Below are 25704 nucleotides of genomic sequence, written 5' to 3'. Positions count from 1 at the left end.
GGAGGGGAAGGAGCCATTTCTCCTCCGGTACTCCCTCCAACCAACACACACAAATTTGCAGAAGAATGAGGAGAGGGGGCTTCTCCCAAGGATGAAAAGGCTATTTGCTGGGTGACTGACTGTGCGGGCATGATGACCACCTCATCCTAACGCTGGTTGGGGAGAAAAAAGGGGCTTTGCCGACCTTCATCCCTGGGAAAAAACCTAGGCCAGGCCCCTGGGGAGGGAGCAGCAGATGGGGTCTCCTGTGCCCCGCCTCTCTCCCTGCTCCCCCAGCTCAGATCGCTGGGCTGCTGCAGGGCCCCCAGCAGGGAGGGCCCTGCCTCCTGGAGGCCAGCTTTCGGCCCTGCATTCACTGGGTGCCAGGGTCCAGCCACCCCGTTGGGCGAAGTGCCCTGGGAGCTTGGGGTCCGACCCTCTTCCCCTCCCCTGTCTGCAGGACGAGGGGATGCACGGCCATCCGGACCCACGCTCTCCTTTCCTCGCAGGTCTCTCCCTGAGCCTCTCTCTGCTCTGGTCTCTGCCTCTTTGTCCTGGCTTCTGGCCCTGTTCCGGTCCCTTTCTCGGCCCCCAAGAGGGCCGAGCGGGCCAGTCCCAAGATAAGCGCTGCGGTTGGGTGAGGAGACCAAAGCTTTTGAAGGCAGACGCTTGCACAAGGAGTGGCCGGGGCCCCGCGGGGGGGAACGGCCGGTGGGGCGGGACCGGGCCCGTCGGGGGGAGGGCTGAGGGAGGCGGGGCCGGAGCGGCTGGACCCGGAGCTTCGGACAGCCCGGCGGGCACCGGGCAGCGGACCACGGCCGCGCAGAGAGGTAAGGACCCCCGCGCCCCCGAGCCCCCGCTGCCCAGACTCCTCCCCATCACCTCGAGGGCCTTCGAGGGAATTCCAAGCCCCCTCCACACCCGCGGCCCTCCCCCACCGCTCCCTGCCGCGACCCGCCCCTCCCTGCGGGCGCCCAGCCTCTGCCCCCTCCCTCCTTGCCCCCTCCCTTGTTGCAGCCCGCGCGGCCCGAGCTGTCCGGCCCGCCCCCGCACTCCTGCCCCGAGCACCTCCTGGTCCCTAGTCCCGTGCCCTGGCCGGGCCTGAGTCACCGGGAAACTGGACTCTGAGTCAGGGCCGGAGGCACACTCTGGCCCTAGCCAGGGGATGGGGCTCAGCCTCTGAGAGGCGGAGAGCAGCCAGAACTGATGCTAGGGCGAGAGGGCAGTCCTGGTTAGGACTCAACACGAGAGAAACAGGGAAAGACAGAAACCTAGAGTCAGAGGTGGCCAGAGATACAGATGCAACTAAAGATCTAGTTAAAGTTAGAGACTGAAGCAAGGAGAGGCTTAGAGAGCAAAACAAGGAGAGGGGCCGAGATGGATTTGGAGGTAGAGATGGGAAGGGGCTGGGTTAGAGACAAGGGCAGGGCAGAGATAAAACTCAGGGGGACAGAATCAGAGGTAGGTCCAGGGAACAGACCAGGGTCAAGGTGAAGTTGGGCGAATGGGACCAAACCTCAGTCCTGAGTCTTAGGGCATGGGCAAGGAAAAGGAAGGTTTGGAGAAAGCAGAGGTAAGGGGGATGTCGTTTCACACCGCTGAACCCTCTGCGGGGGGGGGGGGGGGGGGGGGGGGGGGCGTGCTGACTTGTGCGCATGCACACATGTGTGAACTTACTGCGGGGGGGGGGGGGGAGTGGAGGAAGACCCTGGAGTGGCCCTAGACTCTGGTCCCTCATCTCTCCACCCCACTCTGCCCAGGGCCAGGATCCCACATGATGGGACTAGCTAAGGCTCTCTTGGCAGCCTGGCCAAGGCAGGCAGGATGTGTGGGAGGCCAGGGCAGGAGGGACAGGAAGGAAGTCTGAGCTGAGACAATAGGTGGAAGGGGAGGAGGAACTGGGAATGACCAGGATTAGGATGGTTGAGCCTGTACCTCAGCTCTGGAAACCAGTGGGAGTGGGATCTGCACCTCCTCCTAATGCCACAGCTGCTCCGGTCCCCACCTTATGCCACAGCAGCATCAGGCCACATCATGGGCCCCTCCTCCCCACCAATCCACCCACCTCAGCCCTGCAGGGTTCCGGCATCTCGTCCTGTTCTGACTTAGCTGACTGTGCAGCCGTGCAGGGGCAGAGCTTGGACCTAGACCCAGGGTGGGCAGGAGCTTGAGGGCCAACACTAACACGTTCTTGTGAGCCTGGGGCAAGTCTCCTCCCATCTCTGGGCCTCAGTTTCCACATCTGCAAGTGAAGGGATTCTCCTGGAATAAGAAAGCCCTTTCTGATGTCCTGGGATGGCTTTACCTCCAGATCACAGGCCTCTAGTCCTTTTTCTGTGGAGGAAGACTGGAGTCTGGTACCCTATCCAAGCCTCAGACTTTGAGACAGGGAAGGGGAACCTCTGCCTGAGCCCTCCCTTCACCCTGCCCCTCCCCCCAGCAATGGCTTGAGCCCCCATGGCTGCCCCTCAGGACCTGGACATCACTGTGTGGCTGGCCACGGTGCACCTGGAGCAGTATGCAGACACGTTCCGGAAGCATGGCCTGGCTACAGCGGGTGCAGTCCGGGGCCTGGGCCACGAGGAGCTGAAGCAGTTGGGCATCAGCGCCACAGGGCACCGGAAACGCATCTTGCGCCTGCTGCTGCAAGTGGGCACTGCAGAGGGCACCCTGGATCCCCAACAGGAGAGTCCCATGGAGCCATCCCCGAGCCCTGCCCCCCAAGCCCAGCCCCCCAAGCCTGTGCCTAAGCCCAGGACAGTATTTGGTGGGGTCAGTGGCCCCAGTACAACTCAGAGGCCTGGGTTGAGCCCAGCTCTCTTGAGACCAGAAGTGCCCAGGAGCCCAGAGTCCAGCCCGAGTTCCCCTCCTCTCCCCACCTCCACCTCTGAGCAGCCTCCAGCCTTGAATCCTGTGGAGATGATGCCCAATGCCATCTACTTCGGCCTGGACTTGAGAGGAGGGGCACAGACAGCTCAGGACACGTGAGTGGGTTGCGTCCCTGGGCATCCAGTGCTGGGTGGGGGCAGAGAGAAACAGGACATGAGGGCTTGTTCTTCCTTCTTTCTCCCTGAATGACCACTAGACCTTTCCTCTCAGGGCCCCAGACAGCTCCCAGACCGCTGCCCCAACCCCTGCCCTCAGGCCCACTACAGGCACAGGTAGGTGTGTTATCATGGGCCACAGGACGGGGAGGGACAGTGCCCTTCAGGGCCTCAGGTACCTGACCTCCTCTTCCCATCTCCCCCGTCCTCCCCGGACAGTGCACATCATGGATCCCGGTTGCCTGTACTATGGTGTCCAGCCTGTGGGGGTTGTAGGGGCATCCAACAGAAGAGATGGCAGAGGTGTGTGTCAGGACAGGGCTGAGCACAGGTGAGTGGTCAGTAGGGTGTCGATGGCAGGAAGTGGGGAAGCTTGAGGAGTGGGTGGTGGCCAGGTACCTAGTTATTCATCAAACGTGCATCGAATGTCCACTGCCCACCAGCCCCTGGGTCTGTATCTGCATCTGCATCTCGAATACAGAACGAACATAACAGACCTCGTCCCTGCCTCAGGCAGCCTGTGACTCAGCGGGGCACAGAGGCAATAAAAACAAGTTGACAAATGGACATATCATTTAAAATAGGGAGCAGTGCTCTTCATTCTTTCATTTAACAACTCGGATCAGAAATCCCTGCCCCAGTGGGGAGATGGGCAATTAACAGTGGGTACAATAAGTAAGTTGCACCATAGGTTAACAAGTGTTTAGTGGCAGGGGAGAAAGCAGAGCAGGGTAGGAGGACTAGGCTGCAGTGAGGGGGAGCGTGGACTGCAATTTTTCACTAAAAATTACCAGAATGTTAAGATGACATTTGAGCAAAAACGGGCAGGGGGTGAGAGAGTCCGTCACAACAGTATCTGGGAGACGAGTGTCCCAGGCAGGGGGAGGAGGCCAGAAGAGAAGCTCCCAGGAGGCCACGTGCCCAGGACCGGCTGGGGCAGAGTGGGCCAGGGTGGGAGGAGTGGGAGGGGGTGATGTCAGAGAGGTGCAAGGGGCAGGACCTTGTAGGGACTTTTGATTTTGCTGTGATGAAGTAGGAAGCCACTGGAAGGGCTTGGCTTACCGTTTAGGGATCCCCGCAGGTTGCTGGGTTGGAGACCGGGCAGGGGAGATTGTGAGCAGTGGTTGGGTTTTGTTCTATCTTGAAGGCAAACCGTCCTAGTAAATTGGGGTGTGTAAGAAAAAAGACCAGAGAAAGATGACGTGAGGGGTTTCCAGTCTGGGCCTGCTCTGTCCAGTGTGGTAGCCGCTAGCCACATATGACCGCTGACCAGATGCAGCGAGTCTGGAGTGGGATAGGCTACAACAGCGAAACAACTACCAAATTTTAAAGACTTAGTACAAAGAAAACAATAGTAGATGAATATCATAGACATAGGTATAAAGTATCTTAATAATTTTTATACTGATTGCATAGTAAAATGTTAATGTTTTGGACATGGGTTAAATAAAATATACTATTAAAATTAATTTCACTTGTTTCTTTTTATTTTTTTTTAATGTGGCTACTAGAAAGTTTAAAATGACCTACTATGTGGCTTTCATATTGACTTCTGTTGGACAGCCTCGGGCTGAGCAGCTGAAAGCCCCTGGAGTGGCCGAGGTCTGAGACACAGGGACTGAGGGCTCAGGTTTGGACGTGCAGAATCCGGGGTGTATATCATACGCCCAAGAGGAGATGACAGACAGGCCATGGAATATGCAAGTGCGAAGTTCGGGAGAGAGGCCTAGGCAGGAGATCAAATTTGTGAGCTGTCAGCGGTGAGATGGGTGTGTGGCAGCTGCAAGTGAAAGTCAGCAGAACGGAGAACCAAGCTTAGCACCCCGGCACACTTCCATATAGAGGTCTGGGACAAGAGGGAGGATCAGCCTGACAGACTGAAAAGAAACGGCTAGTGAAGGAGAAGGGAAAAGAGGAGAAAGTGACGTTGTAGGGGCCAAGCGCAGGACATTTGTATAAGGAGGAGCCGGAGGTCACCCATGTCCAGTGCTGCTGGGAGTCCAGTAAGATGAGGACTGAGAGCTGACCGCTGGAATTGGCAACATGGAGGCTGATCAGAGTGGGCTTAAGAAAGAATGGAAGGAGTTGGAAATGAGTAGACAACATTCTTTAGGAGTTTTTCTGCAAAGAAAAGCAGAGAGTTGGAGCGGTTGTCGGTAGTGGAGTGGAGTTGAAAGGGATTTTTATAGGCTGAAATGTTATGTGTGTTTGCAGGTGAATATGCATGAGCTGGCAGAGAGGGAACGTTAGCTGATGTAGGGGGAGCAAGGGAGAAAGTCTGGAGCGATGTCCTTGTGTAGGTGAGAGGAACAGGATTTAGAGCACAGAGGAGGGGCTGACTTTAGACAGGGCTGTTAATTACAGTAACAGGAGGACAGTAGAGTATGTGTGAAATTGGGTAGATAAGGTGCTTGGAGTCAGTCGGGGTTCTTGTCTGAGTGCTTCAGCTTCTCCGGGAAGTAAGAAATCAATAGGCAGAGGGATGGTTCTCAACCTTTTAAACTACAGATGACGGGCCCCAATCTCAGGAGTTCCAATGTAAGTGTCTAGTATGGGGCCCATATTCTAGTATTTCTAAGTTTCCCAAGTGATTTTGTGCTGCTGAGGTTAAGAACCACTGGAAGGTGATAGAAAATAATAGAGGACTTTCTGAGAAGGTGGCATAAGTAATGACCTGAGGCTGAGAAGAGGCAGCCCAAGGAAGCATGTTCTGAGCTGAGGAAACAGCATGTGCAAAGGCCCTGAGACGGGGAGGGGATTGGGGATGATCTGTAGTGAGCAAAGGTGAGGGTGGCACCAGACGGGAGGTCAGGGGAGTAGCCATGGGTCTCACTGTCTGAGGTCTTACAGTCCATGGTAAGGAATTTGGGTTTAACCTCAGTGCACATGGGAAGTTATTACAGGGTTTCCTGCAGGGGAGCAAAGTGATCTCATTTCTTTTTTAAAAGTACAGTTTGGTGGGGATGGGAAAGTGAATGAGAAAGGGAGGGCCAGAGTGGAAGCAGGTGACCAGTTAAGCAATTACATCACCCTGGTGAGAACTGATGGGAACTTGGTCTAGGGAGACAAAGTCAAGAACTTTTTGGAGAAAGAACCAATAAAACATATTTATTAGATATAAGCAGCCATGACAGGGAGCCATCTACACAGCCCTTCCCCAACTCTTCCACCTAGTAATACGAATGGCAGAGGAGAGGGACTGAAATTTTCCCAATAAAAAGTCCAAGTGTGCTCATGGAAGAAGGTCCATGCTGATCTCTTGGGTTCCCAGCCTCCCTAATCTCCCACTGGCACAGCGGACCCAGTACCTGCCAGGCCTTCTACTAGGTGCTGTGGTGGGGATGTCCAGGGAACTGGGTCTAATGTGTGTGTCTCTGTCTTGGTCCCCACAAGGCTCAGCAGGCAGGATGCAGAGACACGGGAGGATGCGGGCTATGCCAGCCTTGAGCTGCCTGGGGATTCCACCCTCTCGCTGCCCACCCTGGACACAGAGGAGACCAGTGATGACCTCATTTCACCCTATGCCAGCTTTTCCTCCAAGGCAGACCGCCCCACGCCCCTGCTCAGTGGATGGCTAGACAAGCTCTCCCCTCAGGGGTGGGGCTTCTGGGAAGGGAAGGGGAGAGAGGCTGGGCCGTGGGGTGGAGGTCATGTCCCAAGTGTCCCAGACCCTAGGAGCGCCCACAGGATGCGACCTCCACTATTCACTGACCTTGGCCCCTCCCTTCCCTAGAAACTACGTCTTCCAGAGGCGCTTTGTGCAGTTCAATGGGAGGAGTCTGATGTACTTTGGCAATGACAAGGTGGGGGTCCAGAAGATGCTACATGGGGCGTGGAGAGACAGGAGGGAGAGGGAGGGTTGAGAGACTGGAGGATTGGAAGGTGGAAGCCCATGGTGGGGATGCATGACCGGTGTCAGCATCGAAAGTAGCCAGGTTAGCAGCTGTACCCCGCTGCTTGTGCGATGAGTGCTGATCTCATTAAAAGTTGGTGCTGGCCCCTCATGTCCCCTGTGGGTCACTGGGCTCTCCCCAGGACCCTTTCCCCAAGGGTGTGATCCCTCTGTCCGCCATCGAGATGACCCGCAGCAGCAAGGACAACAAATTCCAGGTCATCACCAGCCAGAGGGTGTTTGTGTTCCGCACAGAAAGCGAGGGTGAGGGCTGGGCCCCCTGGGTTGGGGTGGGGGTGGGGAGGCCACATGAGCACACAGCCCACTGACCTGCCTCCTTGTCCCCCACCAGCTCAGCGGGATACTTGGTGCTCCACGCTGCAATCCTGCCTGAAGGAGCAGCGTCTCCAGGGTCACCCCCGGGCCCCGCAGCTGCCCCGACCCCTCCGCACAGGCATGTTGGAGCTGCGTGGACAGAAGGCCAAGGTGTTTGCCGCCTTGAGCCCTGGAGAGTTGGCACTGTACAAGAGCGAGCAGGTGAGGAGGGCCGGCCGGGGCCAATGGGCCTGGCCTAGCCCAATCTGGCACCTCACTGTGCCTCCCCTGACCCCACCAGGCCTTCTCCCTGGGCATTGGGATCTGCTTCATTGAGCTGCAAGGGTGCAGCGTCCGGGAGACCAAGAGTCGCAGCTTCGACCTGCTCACACCCCATCGCTGCTTCAGGTGGGGCCCAGACTGGCAGGAGGCAGGGCTGGGGAGAGACTTTGGAGGGAGGCACAAGGGTGCAGAGGCCCGGAGACCTCCTCCGTAGGGTGTCAGTGGGTGTGCACTGGTGGGAGGCCACGGAGCGGGGTCAAGGCTGTCAAGCAGGGTCTGGGCCAGCCTTCGGTGGTTCCTACAGGAATGGCCAGTGGGATGGGGCAAGTGGGAGTGGGGTGTCCATGCCCACAGACTGGCTGTCCACCCCTCAGCTTCACAGCCGAGTCTGGGGGGGCTCGGCAGAGCTGGGCGGCCGCTCTGCAGGAAGCAGTAACCGAGACCCTGTCTGACTACGAGGTGGCTGAGAAGATCTGGTCCAATCGGGCAAACCTGCACTGTGCGGACTGCGGGGCCTCACGCCCAGACTGGGCTGCTGTCAACCTGGGAGTGGTCATCTGCAAGCAGTGTGCGGGTGAGGGCCGGGGCCTTCGGCCAGAACGGGGAGAAGAGGGGGACTGGCGCAGGAAGGCTCGGGGCACCCGTGTCACATGCCCCTCGTGCCCTGACAGGTCAGCACCGGGCTCTGGGTTCTGGTATCTCCAAGGTGCAGAGTCTGAAGCTGGACACGAGTGTCTGGAGTAATGAGATCGTGCAGGTGAGGAGTCAGAAGAGGGAGAAAATGGGGACTGGAAGGAGAACATCCAAAAAAGGCCTGTAGGGACACAGGATTGGAATGTGTGGAAACTTGAGTTTTCTGTCACCCACCTCTGCCCCTTGTCCTCCTGCAGTTGTTCATCATCTTAGGAAATGATCGAGCCAACCGCTTCTGGGCAGGGGCCCTACCCCCAGGTGAGAGGCTGCATCCTGATGCAACCCCTGGCCCACGGGGAGAGTTTATCTCCCGGAAGTACCGGCTGGGTCTCTTCCGGAAGCCCCACCCTCAGTATCCAGATCACAGCCAGCTCCTCCAGGTAGGAGGGACCAGTTGGGGCTGATGGGGAGGGGAAAAGCAGTGTCTGAGTTGACCTGGGGGGAAAGGGGCTGTTTTTGGTGACCAGCGGACTGTCCCCAGGCCTCTCAGGTTGAGTGGTGGGGCCAACGGCATCCTTGCTTTCCCTGCAGGCGCTGTGTGCCGCTGTGGCAGGGCCCAACCTGCTGAAGAACATGACCCAGCTTCTCTGTGTCGAAGCCTCTGAGGGCGAGGAGCCCTGGTCTCCCTCAGCCATCGATGGCAGCTTCCCTAGCCTCCTGTCCCCAGGTGAGCCCCTCAAGTGCCTCCTCTCTCTCCCCTCAATTCTCAGCCCCAGCCTGTGCCTTGGTTCTTCCATGGAGCTGCAATTAACCCCTGACCAAGTCCGTCACAACCTCAGCACAGCCTGGGCGGTTTCCTAAACCTCCAGATCCTCCAGGGCCAATTTGCTGATGTTATGAAATGACTTGACATTGGCCACTGCCTTGGAGCACTGATCTGGATGTTCGAAGTGTTAGTGCCAGTCTCCCTCTGACTGGGTTAGTCCATAGACTACGTCTCATCTCCCTGGGTGCAGTCTGATCATAGAAATGGTCATCTAAAGATGTGGGTCTCCAGTGGTCAGGCTGGAGGGGCTGAGACCCTTACAGATGACCCATGCTCTGAGGCCTCCTCCCAGGATTCACTGCCTAGTAGGCTGGCTAGTGGGGACAGGCAGTGGACAAAGGCTGGCTTAGAGGCCTCATCCTACCCTCTTTCCTGATCTGAGCAGTGAGTGGGCCAGCCCAACTGGGCTCTACAGAGCCATGCTGCCAGTGGAGTTCGGTCCCACTGTCTTTCTCGATTCAGTCCCCTAAGGAGCTCGGACCACCTCATGGTACTGGCCTGACCTGACCACTACTCCTTCCCCTTACAGATTCCTCCCTTGGCGTGTACAATGAGGTGGTGGTACCTGCCACCTACAGCAGCTTCCTGTACTGTGGTCCCATCAGCAACAAAGCTGGGCCCCCACCCTCTCGCAAGGGCCGGGATGGTAAGGGGGAAGCCAAGGGAGGGGAGGAGGTGGTGAAACTAAGATGGGTGCAGATGGACCATAGAGGGACAGGGAAGAGCGGGCTGGCATGGGAAAGTGGGGTCATGCCCACGAGTGGGCTGGGTGCAAGGGCCAAGTGAGGAGCTACGCCCGATGGCAGCACTGTGTTTGAAGTCAGACTGTCAGGGTGAAATCCTAGCTCCGCTCCTTCCTACCCATGAGACTTGGGTGAGCTACTCAAACTCTGAGCCTCAGTTTCCCCATCCGTAAAACAGGAGTGAACATAATACCCACCTCATAGGGTTGTTGTGAAGATTACACCAGATCATACATAGTCCAGGGGCTTGACACAGAGTGAAGATCTGGTCGGGGGGAATTCTGACAGTGGAGACGGGGGTCTTCTGCCCACTGACCGCCAGTCTTCCCCTCAGCTCCTTCCCGACTGTGGTGTGTGCTGGGAGCCGCTCTGGAAATGTTTGCATCGGAAAGCAGCCCCGAGCCCCTCAGCCTCATCCAGCCCCAGGATGTGGTGTGTTTGGGTGTGAGCCCTCCACCTACTGACCCAGGTGACCTTGAGAGGTAACAGCTCTCTGTCTCACTGAGCTCCCCTTCTCCTTTCCTGACCCCGAGACTGGAGCCCCCTCCTCAGCCCCCATTCTCTTCCCTGACATCACCGTCTCTCCAGGTTCCCCTTTTCCTTTGAGCTCATCCTCACTGGGGGAAGGATCCAGTATTTTGGCACGGATGGAGCTGACAGCCTGGAGGCCTGGGTCAGTGCGGTGGCCAAGGTGAGATGGCGGAGACCCCTCCCCGACACCCATGGTTCTCCTGTGCCCACTTGTCCTCTCTCTTCCTATAGCTACTCCTACCCCTTCCATCACCAGCTAAGGTGGACTGAGCACTTACTCTGTGCCAGGGCCTGTGGTAAGCACTGCCCACTCAATATCTCCTTTAATTCTCACAACAACCTTCAGAGGTAAGGGCTGTTCGTGTTTTGCACATAAAGAAACCGAGTTGCAGAGGTTATAAAGGCACTTGGTCAAGGTCACAGGGCTAAAAGGCAGCAGAGCACAGGACCAAAATCAGGCCTCTGTCCCCAAAGCTTATGGCCTAAACCTGAGTGTGCTGGGCCTCATCCCATAGAGATGCTGCCCCTGTCTCCAGAGGCAAAACTGCCTTCATCTGTCCCAGCTTCCCCACGGCCAGGCAAGCTCATCTCTCTCCATCCTGCACCCTCCCCCTGGAGTTAAAGTTCAGATGCTGGAGTCAGGCATCCTGGGACCTGAGCCCTCCACCTCTCAGTCGTGTGAGCTTTTCTGTAGGGGTATAGTGGGCATAAAAGACCCACTCCCTAAGGCTAAGAATTAGAGACACGTGAGGCCCACACTGCCTGGCACCCAGCAAGCCCCCACATCTGTGGGTGAGGAAACAGCAATGGTAAACATCATAATCACTCCCGTCCTTAAACAGCTTCTCTCACAGCCCTGCTCCACCCTCAGCTCATCACCCTGGTGCCCTTCCGACAACTTCTCTGAAAGTCCTCTGCTCTGGCAGCCTGTAGTTCCTCCTTATAACTCCTTGCAGCTGCCTTCCCCTTCCATACTCTTCTGCTACCCTGTGGGTGGCCAGTGACTTCCCATTGCCAAGGTCCAAAGGCTTCCTTCTGGCCTCTCCAGGACATCTCTGCAGCCTCTGACCCCAGTCTCCTGATTCCCCCATAACTTCTCACACCAAGAAGTTGTTCTCTGTGACCTTTAATGGCTCTGTTGAGGCCCTTCCCACTGGGTCCAAGTCTCCTCTTATGATTATCCACACTTTCCAAAAAACCTAGCCCATCCTGCAGCCCACAGGTGGGTGGTGCTGCCCAACGTGTGGGCTGCAGGCTGTTCCACTGTCCTGGCCCATGCACTCTTTGTTATGGCCAAGTACAGAACTCGAGAGTCAACCTTTAGAATCTTCCTAACAGTTGGACAGAGTGACTTATGTGTGCACTCTTGTTATAAAAATTGGTGGCTTATATTTTGTGTGTATGTCTTTTCTCATTTCACTTTTCTAGTAATTCATTTTAAGCATTGTTTTTTAAAAGATTTTATTTATTTATTTTGAGAGAGAGGAAGGGAGGGAGAAAGTGAGGGAAAGAAACATTAATGTGCGAGAGATACATTTATTGGTTGCCTCTTGCATGCCTCCAGCTGGGGACCTGGCCTGCAACCCAGGCATGTGCCCTGACTGGAAATTGAACCAGTGACCCCTTGGTTCTCAGGCCGGTGCTCAATCCACTGAGCCACACCACCCAGGGCTCTAGTAGTTCATTTTTATTATTTTTATTAAAGTATTGATTGGTCACAGTTAAATTAAGAAAGAAAAGAAAAAACTTCCTGTCCTTCTTCACAGGAGGTTTGAGAAGTAGTACTTTGAGGACCACCTCAAATAGTCCTTTCTCCACAAAGCCTGTCCCTAGCCCCTTGGCATGGTGGGACTTCCCGGGGCACCCTGACTCTTTAGTTACAGGCCTGTTCTTTCTTACCCCTACATCCCCGTTAAGGACTTAAGGCTGTCACGCAGGGAGCCTCTCCGTGTTGGTCGGAGCAAATTGAATTGAACTGAATTTCCTTCCTGTCTTTCTCCATCCATCTCTGTCTTCTCCTTGGGTCTTTCCTTCACTGCTTCCCTACCCCTTTTCATTCCTCTTTCTTCTGCTTTCTCTTCATGTCTTTCTTTGCCTTCCCCTGGCCCTCCCACTCCCTCCCCGCCGCCTCTCGCCCCATCTTCCTCTCTCCCTGTGTCCTCTTCCTGCCTCACAGTGGTTCTCCCCGCTGAGCTGTCACCAGCTGCTGGGCCCTGGGCTGCTGCGGCTGGGCCGCCTGTGGCTGCGGTCCCCCTCCTATACAGCCCTGGCTCCTGGCGTCTGGCTGTCAGGCTTTGGACTTCTTCGTGGTGACCACCTCTTCCTGTGTCCAGCACCGGGCCCTGGCCCCACAGTCCCTGAGGACATGGTGCATCTTCGGCGGCTACAGGAGATCAGTGAGCAGGGATGGGGATGGGGAGGAAGGGCAGCCGTGGAGCGGGGAGGAACGGACCACCATCAGTCTGGGGGATCCTGTGGGAAAGAGCAGAATGTAGTGGATTCAGACACAAGCTCTGGAGTAGACTTCCAGATTTAGAACCTCCACACTCCATCACTTCCTAGCTGTGTGATCTTGGAGAAATTACTTAACTACTCTGTGCCTCAGTTTCCTTCTATTTATAGCAGATACAATAATAGGGTTGTAGTGAGTTTTAAATAGGCAATGCATGTAAAACCCTTATCACAGGGTCCAAGCATCTCTTAGTGTTCCATAAATGTTGTATGCTATAAATCTTATTGTCATCATTATTTTTTCTCTTTTTTAAACTTTTTAAAAAGATTTTATTTATTTATTTTTAGGGAGGGAAGGGAGGGAGAAAGAGAGAGAGAGAGAAACATCAATGTGTGGTTGCTGGGGTCCGTGGCCTGCAACCCAGGCATGTGCCCTGACTGGGAATCGAACCTGTGATACTTTGGTTTGCAGCCTGTGCTCAATCCACTGAGATACACCAGCCAGGTTGTCATTATTTAGAGTCACTTGCTGGTTGGGGACTGGGAGAGGGTATTGCGTACTCTCACTTTCTCTTGAAAGAGGAACAGTGTAGGGTAATGTTTTAGGGCTTTGGAGGCAAGAGACCTGAGTGCAAGCTGGGCTTTACCATTTCATGGCAAATAGTCAGAGGCAAGTTATTCAACCCCTCTGAGCTTTATGTGCCATCTGTGACATGGGAATAATAGTATGTAACTCACAGGATTTAATGCAGCCCTGTTTGTAAGGCTCCTAGCTGGCACCTACATATCTCAAATGTTTCATAAATATTAGTCATGATACTGAAGACAATGATAATCTCCACGATTCTCCTCCCAGGTGTAGCCTCGGCAGCTGACACCCCAGACAAGAAGGAGCATTTGGTCCTGGTAGAGACAGGAAGGTAAGTGTTGTCCCTACCCTTGACTCCAGGCCCCCCCCCCCCTGCTTTCTAGAGCTCAGCCCACACACACCCTTTCACCCTGGCTTGCTGGACCACTTCCCACTTCCTCAAAGTTCCTTCCCTAGTTCAGAGGCCCTGTACAGGTTGGGTGGTGCTGTCCCCTGCTGGTGACTCTGGGAAATCTGGTCCTTGTGCTTCTGGGCCTCTTAGTGGATCCCCTGGCGATGGCACTGACCCCGGCCTCTCGGGTCTCAGGACCCTATATCTGCAGGGAGAGGGCCGGCTGGACTTCTCAGCATGGAACTCAGCCATTGGGGGAGCCGCCGGTGGGGGTGGCACAGGGCTGCAGGAGCAGCAGATGAGCCGAGGTGACATCCCCATCATCGTGGATGCCTGCATCAGTTTTGTCACCCAGCACGGTGAGTGGGTGCTGGCCAATACTGAGCCAGTGGGGGAGGGGGGACAAATGGGCAGCCAGGGTGGGGAGATGGTGACCTGCCTACAAGCTTTGCCTGCAGAGCCTGCAGACTGACAGCCTCTGCTGAGTGACCCTTGGCAAGCTGCTTTGCCTTTCTGAGGCTCCGTTCTTTATCTGTAAAATGGGGTTACAAACAGTCCTTATTTTCCAGGATAGTCGTGATAGTAAGGTAACACCTATAAAGCATTTAGCGTGGGACCTGGCAGGTAGTAAGTGTTCCAAGGTAGCTGCCCCTGGGGCATGGGCATGGAATAGAGTGGCTCTGAAGTGTGGCTACAGATGTAGACCCATGGAGACAAAAGGGGGCAGCCACAGGGCCAGAGCCGAGCTGCGCAGCCAAATCCTTGAAGGCTGAAACACAATCATTCTGTGTGGGAGGTTTTCCAGGCATAAAAGATCAGCTATGCAAGTGGTTCGCAGAATTCTTTGTAAGCTTGAGGCCTCTGCTTTACTCTCTATCCCAAGTGAGGACCAAGTAGAATCCTGGGTGAACCCCCGTTAGAAGGCTGAACTCTTGAGAAGCAACATTCACAGAAAACTAGGGAGGGCAGAAGGGGGGAAAGCACATCCATGAACCTACAAACAGTTGTGCTTACAAGAAGGACAGAGGATAGTCAGTGGCTTAATGACATGCTCCATGCGTTGGTGGTAGCCTCATGCAGTGACCTCCCCCACTCACTAGACCCCTGCCCTCTTCTCAGCCTCCCTTGTGTTCAAAGGAGGAATGAAGTCAGAGGGCCGATGAAAAAGCCCTGGAGAGAGAGAGTGGGTGTTCAAGGCCCCTCCTCCACGGTTCCCGCACTGCCACTGTTTATTCAACAGATGCTTGTTGAGCTGCTCCCACGTGCCACACGGGGTTAAGACAGTGAATAGGGAAGGTCCTGTGAAGCTCCGAGACTGGTGGGAGAGACGGGTAATGACTAAGAAAACAAATACAGTCAGTTCTCATCATTCAAGGTAGTTATTGTCTATAAAGTTGCCACAAACACTGAGTGCATGCATACCGTATGTTGTCCCAGTGGAAATACAGGGGTAGGTTCCTGAGAGCCCCTGGTCATGTTTTTATCAGCCGATCAATACATGACCATATTTTATGTGTCTCTGTTTAAAGACCCTTTATTTACTATGTATTGTTGATTTGTTACCATTGAACTCATTGCCAACAAGCACTGCATCCCCTGCCCTAAGGAAACTTACGTGACCCACGAGTTTTCTCCAGAAGGCACATCATAGCCTCCCGGCCCTTGGAAACAGTGGGTGGCACATTAGCACTACAGTTGGGGGCCATTTTAAACAGCAAAATCACCCACAAAAAAGGCACATGAAGACAAAAAACATGGCTCTGAATATGTCGTGAAAAAGACACTCGTTTGCTGTCTGAGACCTTAGCCAGGAGTGTGGCCGACAGGCAGCCCAGTTTTTTCCACCCTGTGCCTGTTCACAACCGACTGAAAAAGTGCCGCCGGTATTGATTTGGGAGTTACAAATGTATTTTAGCAAGTAGCTGAATTTGCAAATGTGGAACCTTCAAATAACTAGGACCTGTAATGTGATTTCGGAGAGTGCTGTTTAAAAATAAACGTGATGAGGAGACGGAGTGATGGGGGCAGCTGTGGGTGATCGTGTGGTTAGGTAAGGACTGTCTGAGGATGCGGACTGAGCAGGGCCCTGGAAAGCAAGACCGTGGAGGCAGATTTCCTCCTCTGTGACCCCCCCCGACAGCCACATGCCATGTAGGGGGGTCACAGATGGGATGCTGGGTGGGTGCTCGTGGGTCTTCGGGCGGTTGTAAGCTGAGATGCTGGCTGTTCGCAGGACTCCGGCTGGAGGGTGTATACCGGAAAGGGGGTGCCCGTGCCCGCAGCCTACGGCTCCTGGCTGAGTTCCGGCGGGATGCCCGGTCCGTGAAGCTCCGACCAGGGGAGCACTTTGTGGAGGATGTCACTGACACACTCAAACGATTCTTTCGAGAGCTCGATGATCCCGTGACCTCTGCACGGTTGCTGCCGCGCTGGAGGGAGGCTGCCGGTACTCCCAAGACCCCTAAGAACTCCTCACGGGCAACCAGGAACTCCACCCACCCCACCAGAATCCCCGAGGCTCTCTTGTGGGATCGGACAGCCCCTCTCCCTAGCATTCCCCCCACTGGAGGATCACCCAGGGACTCGGCTCAGGGCAAGGTGGGAAGGGGGCAGAAACACATCCATTCTGGGTTTGTTTCTCTAAAAATCCCTCCACTCTCCCTTCCCCGATTGTCTCTAACCCTTCTCCGTTCCATCTCAGAGCTGCCCCAGAAGAATCAGCGCCTGGAGAAGTACAAAGAAGTGATTGGCTGCCTGCCGAGGGTCAACCACCGCACACTGGCCACCCTCATCGGGCATCTCTATCGGTCAGCCTGGCAGACCCCTCCCCGCCCCTCCCTGGCCCATCGTCACTTCTGCCCAGCCCCCTCGCTTTCATTTATTCATCCATCCCACAAGCAGCAAGTGTCCATGTGGGTTTTGGAGTCAGGCAGACCTAAGCCTCAGTTTCCTCATTTGTAAAGATGATGTAATGATGTAATAAGTATCGCCTCACTGGTGATATGAGAGTTAAGTGAGATAATGCTTGTGGAGTTCTTAACTACAGCACTTGGCACATGTGCAGTAAGCCTTCAGAAATCGTGAGAAGTCAGTATTATTTGGTTTTGTTATTCTGTGCCAAGCAAAGGAGTAGTTGTAGGAGACAAAAAAGATTAAGAGGCAGATCTATCTTTCCCAGTCTGTGTTGGGGTGACAGGTCTTTAAATGATTTGAGGGTTAACCCCTGCTATATTATATACTAACTACACTGTATCACAGGGACTGGCCAGTTACGACCTATGGGCCAAATCAGCCCGCACACAGCCTGTCTTGTAAATCAAGCTTTGTGCAGAAAGTGTAAAGCCATGCCCGTTCATTCCGATGGCTGCCTTCACACTTCAGCGTCAGACTTGAGGAGTTGTGACAGAGACTGTATGGCTTACAACATTTCCTGTCTGTTCCTTGACACGAAAAGTTTGCTGACCCTACTGTCTTTATAATCACCCAGTCCCCATCTGGCCCTCCCCTAGACAGACATCTTTGCTCCTTGAGGCCGGTATTGTGTCCTACTCACTGTTGCATCCCAAGCGTTCAGCCCAGGGCCTGTGTACAGCAGGGACTCGATAAGTGTTTGCTGGATGAATAGATGCGTTGACAAACGGGTGAGCACCTACAGTGTTCCTCACGCCCCCGCACCGCTCTGCAGGGTGCAGAAGTGTGCCGCTCTAAACCAGATGTGCACGAGGAACCTGGCCCTGCTGTTTGCGCCCAGTGTGTTCCAAACAGACGGGCGTGGGGAGCACGAGGTGCGGGTCCTGCAGGAACTCATCGACGGCTATGTCTCTGTCTTTGAGGTAAGCTCTCTCAACCCCTGGCCCACAGTCCCTCTTCCTGAGTGCTGGAGCCTGCTCACCCCAGCAAGCCTCCCGCCCTCTGAAGGCCTCAGCATCAGGAACCCCTCCCAGAGTCCTGGGCCCCTTTCACCCATAACCTCGCTCCTAACATCCTTGCCCAATTAGTTCTTAGCTCTTCTAGCCTCTAACCCTTGCCTACAGGTTCTCTGGTCATCACATCTCTCCCCGCTCCCCTCCTTTCCCAGTATCCAAATACCCTCACCCCACCCCCCAACACACTCTCTCTGGCTCTTCCACAGATCGACTCTGACCAGGTAGCTCAGATTGACTTGGAGGTCAGTCTTATCACCACCTGGAAGGATGTGCAGGTAACTTGTCCTGACCTTGGCTTCTGAGTAGGTCAGGAGGGGACATCAAGATAGGAAGCTAACCTTCTGTTTCTGGACATAGGGGAAACCCAAAGAGGGGAGTAGTTTGGAGAAAGAGGTTTGGTTTAAGATTTGATCTATTCGTTCCTCCATGACGATTCTCCATGATGAAATAGTGGCAGAAGCACTTGAGTTTCACGTGTAAGAGATCCAAGGAAGAGTTAGCTAAATTAGACAGAGTTAGAAGAGGAATAATAAATACCATAGTAAATAGCTGAGGACTATTCCAGGTACCTGTAATCTCACATTAGTATCACACAACTCCATGAAGTAGGTAGTCCCAGTTTGCAGATAAAGAAACTGAGGCCGAGGGGGTCACTTATTCAAGGTCACACTATAGTGAGTGGCAGAGCTGGAAACCAGACAGTCTGACTCCAAACCTGTCCTCCTGAGCACTGGCTGCACTGTCTTGGGAAGCACCTAAGCAGCCTGAAGATGTGGTCCCACCACTCCTGGGGCTCTCCCTGTTAAGGGCCTGAGTCATGTTGGGGGTGAGGATTGGGAGGAGACTTCTTTGGGGTGGTGAGGAATATTTATGAGGCAACGTGAAGAGTCCTCTGGCCTTGCTTCTTTACATCCTTCGTGCCCTCCTGACTTCTGGTCCCATCCCTCAGCTGTCCCAGGCTGGAGACCTCATCATGGAGGTTTACATAGAGCAGCAGCTCCCAGACAACTGTGTCACCCTCAAGGTCAGTCCTGAGGGAACAGGAGGGGAGATGAGAGAATGATGTGGGACAGGGGCAATGGCCTGACCAGCAAGGGTCCTCTGCTTTTGCCCTGACCCCAGGTGTCCCCAACACTGACTGCTGAGGAGCTGACTAACCAGGTACTGGAGATGCGGGGAGCAGCAGCTGGGACTGACTTGTGGGTGATGTTTGAGATCGTCGAGCATGGGGAGCTTGGTGAGTATGACCCTGTGTGGTGGAGGGCCACAGTTATCAGTGATTTCTATATGGTCCGGATACAGTAGACACTTCCCCATGCATGTGAGGGGCAGTCTACACAGTTGGCCATTCTCTCATTCTCCGGACTCTCCTCTCTTGGTTTTTGTGGTCCCCCCAAAACCTTTTTTTTTAAGATTTCATTTATTTATTTTTAGAGAGAGGAAGGGAGGGAGATAGAGAGGGAGAGAAACATCAGTGTGTGGTTGCCCCTTGAGTGCCCCCTACTGGGGACCTGGCCCGACACCCGGGCATGTGCCCTGACTGGGAATCGGACCAGTGACCCTGTGGTTCACAGGCTGGCACTCAATCCACTGAGCCACACCAGCCAGGGCAAAAACCTGGGTTTTTCTTCCATCTTGAAGGAGGCTTCTGTGCCCCCTTTGCCCAGATTCCAAATGTTGGACCCAGCCTCCGATCCTGGACCCTTTTCCTTTCTCTGTCTACATTTCTCCTTGGATGAGCTCATCCATCCCCATGACTTTAAATGCCATTAATAAGCTGCCCCCCCAATATTTATCTCCATACCAGACCTCTCCTCTGAGCTTCAGACTCACATGTCCAACTGTCTCCTTGGCACTTCCGCTTGTACGTCTCATAAGCCTCTCAAATGTCAAATGTCTAAGACCACACTCAACTCCCAGCCCCCTCCCCAGCAAAAAACACAGGCCATTTCCGAGTTTTCCCTAATTCAATCACTGGCACCACCACTCACACAGAGGCCAGGCACTTGAGAGTCCTCTAGAATGCCTCCCTTTCCTTTGCCTTCTTACACAACCCAACCAACCAGTTCTGCAGATTCCATTCAGATCTATCACTCTCTCCGTCTCCACCATCACGACCCTGATCAAAGTCACCATTATTTTTTTGCTCCCCAACATTAACCATGAATACGTACAGTTCCAGAAAGGAAATAGCTGTCCACTATTCCATTCTTGCCTCCTGGCAAACCATTTTCTCTACAGCAGCCAGATGGGCATCTCAAGCACGAATCAATCAGATTACGCCCTTCTCAGGGCTAAAACCTCCCAATGGCTTCCTATTGAACTTAAAATAGAATTCTGTTGGACTTAAAATTCAAGTTCCTTATTGTGGTCCACAAGAGCCTGAGCATCTGGCCTTCGCTTATTTCTCAGACCTCACGTAATTTATCCTTTTCTCTTTGCTGCAGCCACCCCAGCTGTTCAGTTCCTCAAACACATTTTTTCCTGACTCGGGGCCTTTGTTCTTGCGTGTTGTCTTGCCTGAAGTCTTCTTCCCCCTGATCTTAGCATGACTTCTTCTTCCTAGTTCTTCAGGCCTCTGGGTCTTATCTACAAACGCTCCCTCTGAAAGGCCTTGACTGATCATGGTCCCTCAGTACCTGCCCCGTTAGTCTCTTTCTCAGCTCTTTTGTTTCTTTCCAAGTAATTACTTGTCTTTCATTGTTTTGTTTACTTGCCTGTTTACCGTCTGCTCCCTTGCTAGGCTGTGGGCTTTGTGAAAGCATGTCATGTGTTCCGTGCTCACCACTGTATCCCCAGGGCCAGCACTGAGCCTGGCAGAGAGGGAGTGCTAACACAAGTGTCAGTGGCTGGATGGTGGAATGGACGAATGAATGAGTGACTGGGAGGAAAGGAGTTCCAGGCTGTGGATGGACATTCTGGTTGATACCCCCACCTTGTCCCTTAGAGCGGCCCCTGCACCCTAAGGAAAAGGTCCTGGAGCAGGCTTTACAGTGGTGTCAGCTCCCAGAGCCCTGCTCGGCCTCCTTGCTCTTGAGAAAAGTCTCCCTGGCCCAGGCCAGCTGCCTCTTTACAGGTGAGCCTCCTTTTTCAGCCCAGCACCCCCAGGCCTCTCCCTCAGGACTGCTCCCCCACACCCTAGTACTGCCCATTTGTACCCAGGTGTCCGGCGGGAGAGCCCGAAGGTGGGGCTCTTGCGGTGTCGAGAGGAACCACCTCGCTTGCTGGGAAACCGCTTCCAGGAGAGGTTCTTTCTGCTTCGTGGTCGCTGCCTGCTGCTGCTCAAGGAGAAGAAGGTGGGGCCCTGGGGCTCTTGGGAGGGACGCTGGGTAGCTGTGGGGAGGGCGTCATGGCTACCGTGACCCTCACTCCACAGCCCATAACCTCGTCAGCCTCACTGCTCCCCTGGCCCTGTGATCACATAACCCCAGTGCTTCCATGACTTCTCAAGCTCACGAACCGTGATCCCTCTCTCACCTCGAAACCTCACTGACTCCGTCTGTGTTCTCAGAGCTCTAAACCAGAACGGGAGTGGCCTTTGGAAGGTGCCAAGGTCTACCTGGGGATCCGCAAGAAGTTAAAGCCTCCAACACCGTGAGTTTCCTTCCCTAGCCCACACTTCTAGGGCCCCTCTGGTCTTTCTGGTCACCCCATTAACCGTTTTCCTTTACCTCCCAGGTGGGGCTTCACGTTGATACTGGAGAAGATGCATCTGTGAGTACCTCCCAGTTTGGCTTCTCCTCTGGCCCAAACCTGCTCCCTATGCTCCATTTCCTCCATTTTTCTATTCTCCACCCCTGTAGCTGTGACCTCTTTCCTGTCCCTAAATTCCCCTCTTATCACTCCCAGCTACCTGTCCTGTGCTGACGAGGACGAGATGTGGGACTGGACCACCAGTATCCTCAAAGCCCAGGTGAGCAGAAGGAGAAGAGCAGAGGGCTAGGTCTGTGGTCCCAGCTCTGCCCCTTGGCACCTCTCATGCCCACCTGTGCCAACCCCTCCTCCTCCCTCCAGTACGATGACCAGCAGCCAGTGGTCTTGCGACGCCGTTCCTCCTCTGACCTTGCCCGTCAGAAGTTTGGCACCATGCCTTTGCTACCCATCCGTGGGGATGACAGCGGGGCCACCCTCCTCTCTGCCAATCAGACCCTGGTGAGATCCCAGCCCACCTCAGCCCCTTCCTGACCCCGCCCCGCCTGTGCCCTTGCCGCACTGCAGGAGGGAGTGGTGCACTTGCCAGCTCGGTGTGCTCCCTCTGTCTTCTCTGTGTCCCCACTCTCCACCTTTTGTTGCCAGGCCTCACTGTGTCTCTGTGTCTTTCTCTCCCCAAATCCCCACCCCACCTGTGCCCAGAGGCGACTTCACAATCGGAGGACCCTGTCCATGTTCTTTGTGAGTACTGTGCCCGCTCCAGCTGTGTTTTTCTGTGCTGCTGCCTGAGCCAGTGTGCTCTCTGTATGTGTTCTGATGCAGGCTGTCAGTGTGTGTGTTTGTGTGTGTGAGAGAGAGAAAGGGAGAGACAAAAAGTGACAAGGTGTTGTGGCCAGAAAAAATGAAGAAAATGAGGGATGGTGAGGTGTGGTGAGGAAAGGGGGAAGTGGTTACAATATCTGAGAAACAGAAAGAAATCGGTTAGATGAATGCATTTTATTTTTTTAATATATTTTTTAAGATTTTATTTTTTTTAGAGAGGGGAAGGGAGGGAGAAAGAGAGGGAGAGAAACATCAATGTGTGGTTGCCTCTCGAGTGCCCCCTACTGGGAATAGGGAAACTGGCCCGCAACTCAGGCATGTGCCCTGACTGGGAATCAAACCGGTGACCCCTTGTTTCACAGGCCTGTGCTCAATCCACTGAGCCACACCAGTCAGGGCAGATGAATACATTTTAGAGTCAGACAGACTTGGGTTCAAGCCCCAGCTTCAACATTTGGCAACTTATTTAACCTCCCTGTGCTTCAGTTCACTCATCTTCAGTGTATCCCATCATACAGAATTGTTTTGATACCATGTGTGCAAAGTATTCTGTAGCATCTGGCTGAGAGCAGGAGCTCAGGAAATGATATGATAGAGAATCTGGGAGCTCTAACTCTGCCCCCTGCCAACCCGTTCCCATGCAGCCGATGAAGTCATCCCAGGGGTCTGTGGAGGAGCAAGAGGAACTGGAGGGGTCTGTGTATGAGGAGCCAGTGTACGAGGAAGTGGGGGACTTCTCGGAGCTGACAGAGGACACCTCCACCTCCTTCTCCACCACGAGGGAGCAGACGGCCAAGCCAGAGACCCCCCGGAGGTTCACCAGCCAGAGGTCCTCTGATCAACCCCTTCCCTCCACGGCAGGCCGGGAGGAGAGACCACCAGAGCCCCCTCCAGGTCCCCCTTCAAAGAACAGCTCCCAGACACATTCGTCCTTGGAGGAACAGCTGCTCCAGGAGCTCAGCAGCCTCATCCTGAGGAAGGGAGAAACCACCATAGGCCTGGGCAGCCCCTCCCAGCCCTCCACTCCCCAGACCCCGAGCCCTAACAGCCATCCGATACAGACGCCTGGCTTCCCCACCCCACCTCCCTGCACTTCCAGTCTACCCTCCAGCCCGCCCCTCACATGACCAGCACTCTGAGGGAGAAGGTAACCAGAAGGCCCAAGCTCTCACCTCGGCAGACACCGTTGGGAACTTCCTCTGTCCTGGCTGGAAAGACTCGAGAATCCAGTGTGATGCTGTGGAAGTAGTGCAGGAACTGAGGGCTCCAGAGGCTGTGTGCTGCCCAGGGAAGGGCAGGTCACGGCCCCTCTCTGGGCCTCTGCTCACTTGTCTGCACCACGAAGCAACTGAAATAAGGAGAACAGTGGACGTCAGTGCTCCTCAGAGCTGTAAGCCCCACATATTCTTCCTCAACAAGGGCAACTCCTGCCTCATATATTTAATATTTTGGGGTTCTATGGGAAATTTGGGTTTGAAAACAATGGTTTTATTGCATTAAATAAAAAAGTTTGGAGGCCAGGGATCTGAATGATCTCCAAGTCTGTCCTACTCCGTTTCCTACATTTGGGGACTACCTTGAAGCCCAACAGTAGGGACGTTGATTAGAGTTGGGAGCTGGGGAAAAGAGGAGCCAGAAAGGATGGGACACTGTTGACAAACCTTGGAACCCAAAGGTTACCGTTCTTGTATTCATTCTTTTGTTCATGCATTCACTCAACAAATATATATTGAGTACCCAGTTGTTGCCAGGAATTGGAGCTACAGTATGAACAAAACAGATGGGGTCCCTGCTTTTTATAGCGCCTCCACTGTAGAGAGGAAACAACAACAACAACAACAAAATAGAAAACACACACATACACTCAGTGCTTTGAAGACACCACACCAAAGTGATGTGTCTGTGGAGGGAGCCTTTAGGCTGGTGGATGGGGAAGGCCTCCGTGAGGAGATGAAACGTTGAAACATAAGGGTAAGAAGCAGGACATGTGGAGAGCTGGGAGGAGTACTCCAGAAGGAGAGGGGAAGCAGCAGGCATGAAGGCTCTTGGCCTGCCAGTGGGAAGGGACTTGGCTTGGTGGGGGAACAGCAAGGAAGGCAGAGCACTGTGTGTGGGGAGTGGGAGAAGAGGACGGGCCCCAGCGGGGAGGATGCATGCACAGCCTTGTAGACCGTGCTAGGGCATTTGGATTTTACTCTGAAGCAACAGAGGAGTTTTAAGGAAGACAGTGATGAGATCTTAATTCTTTTTCTTTTTTTTTTTAAATAAAAAAGCAGCTGTTCTGGCTGTTTATAAACAATGGGTTGTGGTGGGGATGGGGAGAGACTGGAGGCAAGGAGACCAGACATTAGACGAGGAGACTGACAATGAGGGCTTGGACTAGGTTGGTGGTTTCAGAAACCAAGAGAGCTGGATCAAGAGGAGACTTTTTAAAATTAGTTTTAAAGATGTTATTTATTTATTTTCAGAGAGAGGACAGGAGGGAGACAGGGAGAGAAACATCAACTTGTGGTTGCTTCTCAAGTGGCCCCCACTGGGGACCTGGCCTATACCCAAGGCATGTGCCCTGACTGGGATCCAACCGGCGACCCTTTGGTTCACAGGCCGGTGCTCAATCCGCTGAGCCACACCAGCCAGGGTAGGAGATATTTTTAAAGAAACAACCTATAGGATTCACTGGAAGGTAGTGGTAGGAGAAAGGACACACCGACCCTGGGATTCTGACTTTCCCAAATGGTTGGAGAGTGGTATCATTTAGTATGTTACTTGGGGGAGGTGACTGGGGAAAAAATCATGTTGAAGAATCTGTTTTAAAAGTTTGAGGTACTGCCCTGCCTGGTGTGGTTCAGTGGATTGAGTGCTGGCCTGTGAACCAAAAGGTTGACAGGTTCAATTCTCAGTCAGGGCACATGCCTGGGTTGCAGGCCAGGCCCCCAGCAGGGGCATGTGAGTGGCAACCACACACTGATGTTTCCTTCTCTTTCTCCCTCCTTTCTCCTCTCTAAAAATAAATAAAATCTTAAAAAAAAAATAAAAAGTTTGGCCCTGGCTGGCGTAGCTCAGTGGATTGAGCTCGGGCTGCGAACCAAAGCATCACAGGTTCGATTCCCAGTCAGGGCACATGCCTGGATTGCAGGCCATGGTCCCCAGCAACCACACATTGATGTTTCTCTCTCTCTCTCTCTTTCTCCCTCCCTTCCCTTTCTAAAAATAAATAAGTAAAATCTTTTTAAAAAAAGGTTTGACACACCTATTAGATATACAAGTGGAGATGTCTGTCGGCTGCTGGGGATGTGCTTCTGGAGTTTGGGGCAACTTTTCCAAGTCTGGGGTGCGGTGATGGATGTGGGCCAAGAGTAGGTGATGGGGGTGGGAAACGGCGTGCGGATCCTCAGAGAGCTGTGCAGGGGCTGAAGGGCAGACATTGAAGGTGACTGGGGCATTCAGGGACCGAAGGCCCCACACTAATCTCCCAGCTCACACCCACTCAGTGGTGTCTTTCAGTTTCCCTTGGCCTGGGATGTGCCTGTCTTCTGAGACTGGTTCCCTTCTGGCTCCAGGCATCTTTCTCACCTCAGCTCACTCTGGCTTTTCCAGTTCAATGGGAAGTGGGAAAATATCTGAGACCA

General features: G+C 54.0%; 1 protein-coding gene across 2 annotated transcripts; it reads left to right on the top strand.

The window, feature by feature from the left end:
• The first annotated feature begins 682 nt into the window (after positions 1–682).
• On the top strand, positions 683–23754 carry ARAP3 (ArfGAP with RhoGAP domain, ankyrin repeat and PH domain 3). 2 transcript variants are annotated; one of them, XM_028527603.2, is made up of 33 exons: positions 683–809; positions 2420–2963; positions 3079–3140; positions 3243–3354; positions 6417–6620; positions 6757–6826; positions 7059–7179; positions 7268–7452; positions 7532–7638; positions 7887–8086; positions 8184–8269; positions 8403–8585; positions 8737–8872; positions 9501–9617; positions 10049–10196; positions 10303–10405; positions 12422–12641; positions 13553–13616; positions 13872–14035; positions 15910–16122; positions 16378–16483; positions 17362–17509; positions 17809–17877; positions 18552–18626; positions 18725–18839; positions 20550–20678; positions 20765–20898; positions 21114–21196; positions 21281–21316; positions 21452–21515; positions 21617–21754; positions 21956–21994; positions 22720–23754. In XM_028527603.2, exons 2-33 carry the CDS (start codon positions 2437–2439, stop codon positions 23200–23202), a joined length of 4641 nt encoding a protein of 1546 aa, XP_028383404.1. In that variant the 5' UTR covers positions 683–809; positions 2420–2436; the 3' UTR covers positions 23203–23754. The 2 variants fall into 2 exon arrangements, with proteins under 2 accessions (XP_028383404.1, XP_035870840.1); XM_036014947.1 differs by lacking the exon at positions 21956–21994.
• Positions 23755–25704: the final 1950 nt, after the last annotated feature.

Source organism: Phyllostomus discolor, chromosome 13, assembly GCF_004126475.2.
Source record: "Phyllostomus discolor isolate MPI-MPIP mPhyDis1 chromosome 13, mPhyDis1.pri.v3, whole genome shotgun sequence".
NCBI classification, from domain to species: domain Eukaryota; kingdom Metazoa; phylum Chordata; class Mammalia; order Chiroptera; family Phyllostomidae; genus Phyllostomus; species Phyllostomus discolor.
This window is presented reverse-complemented; position numbering and strand designations above follow the sequence as displayed.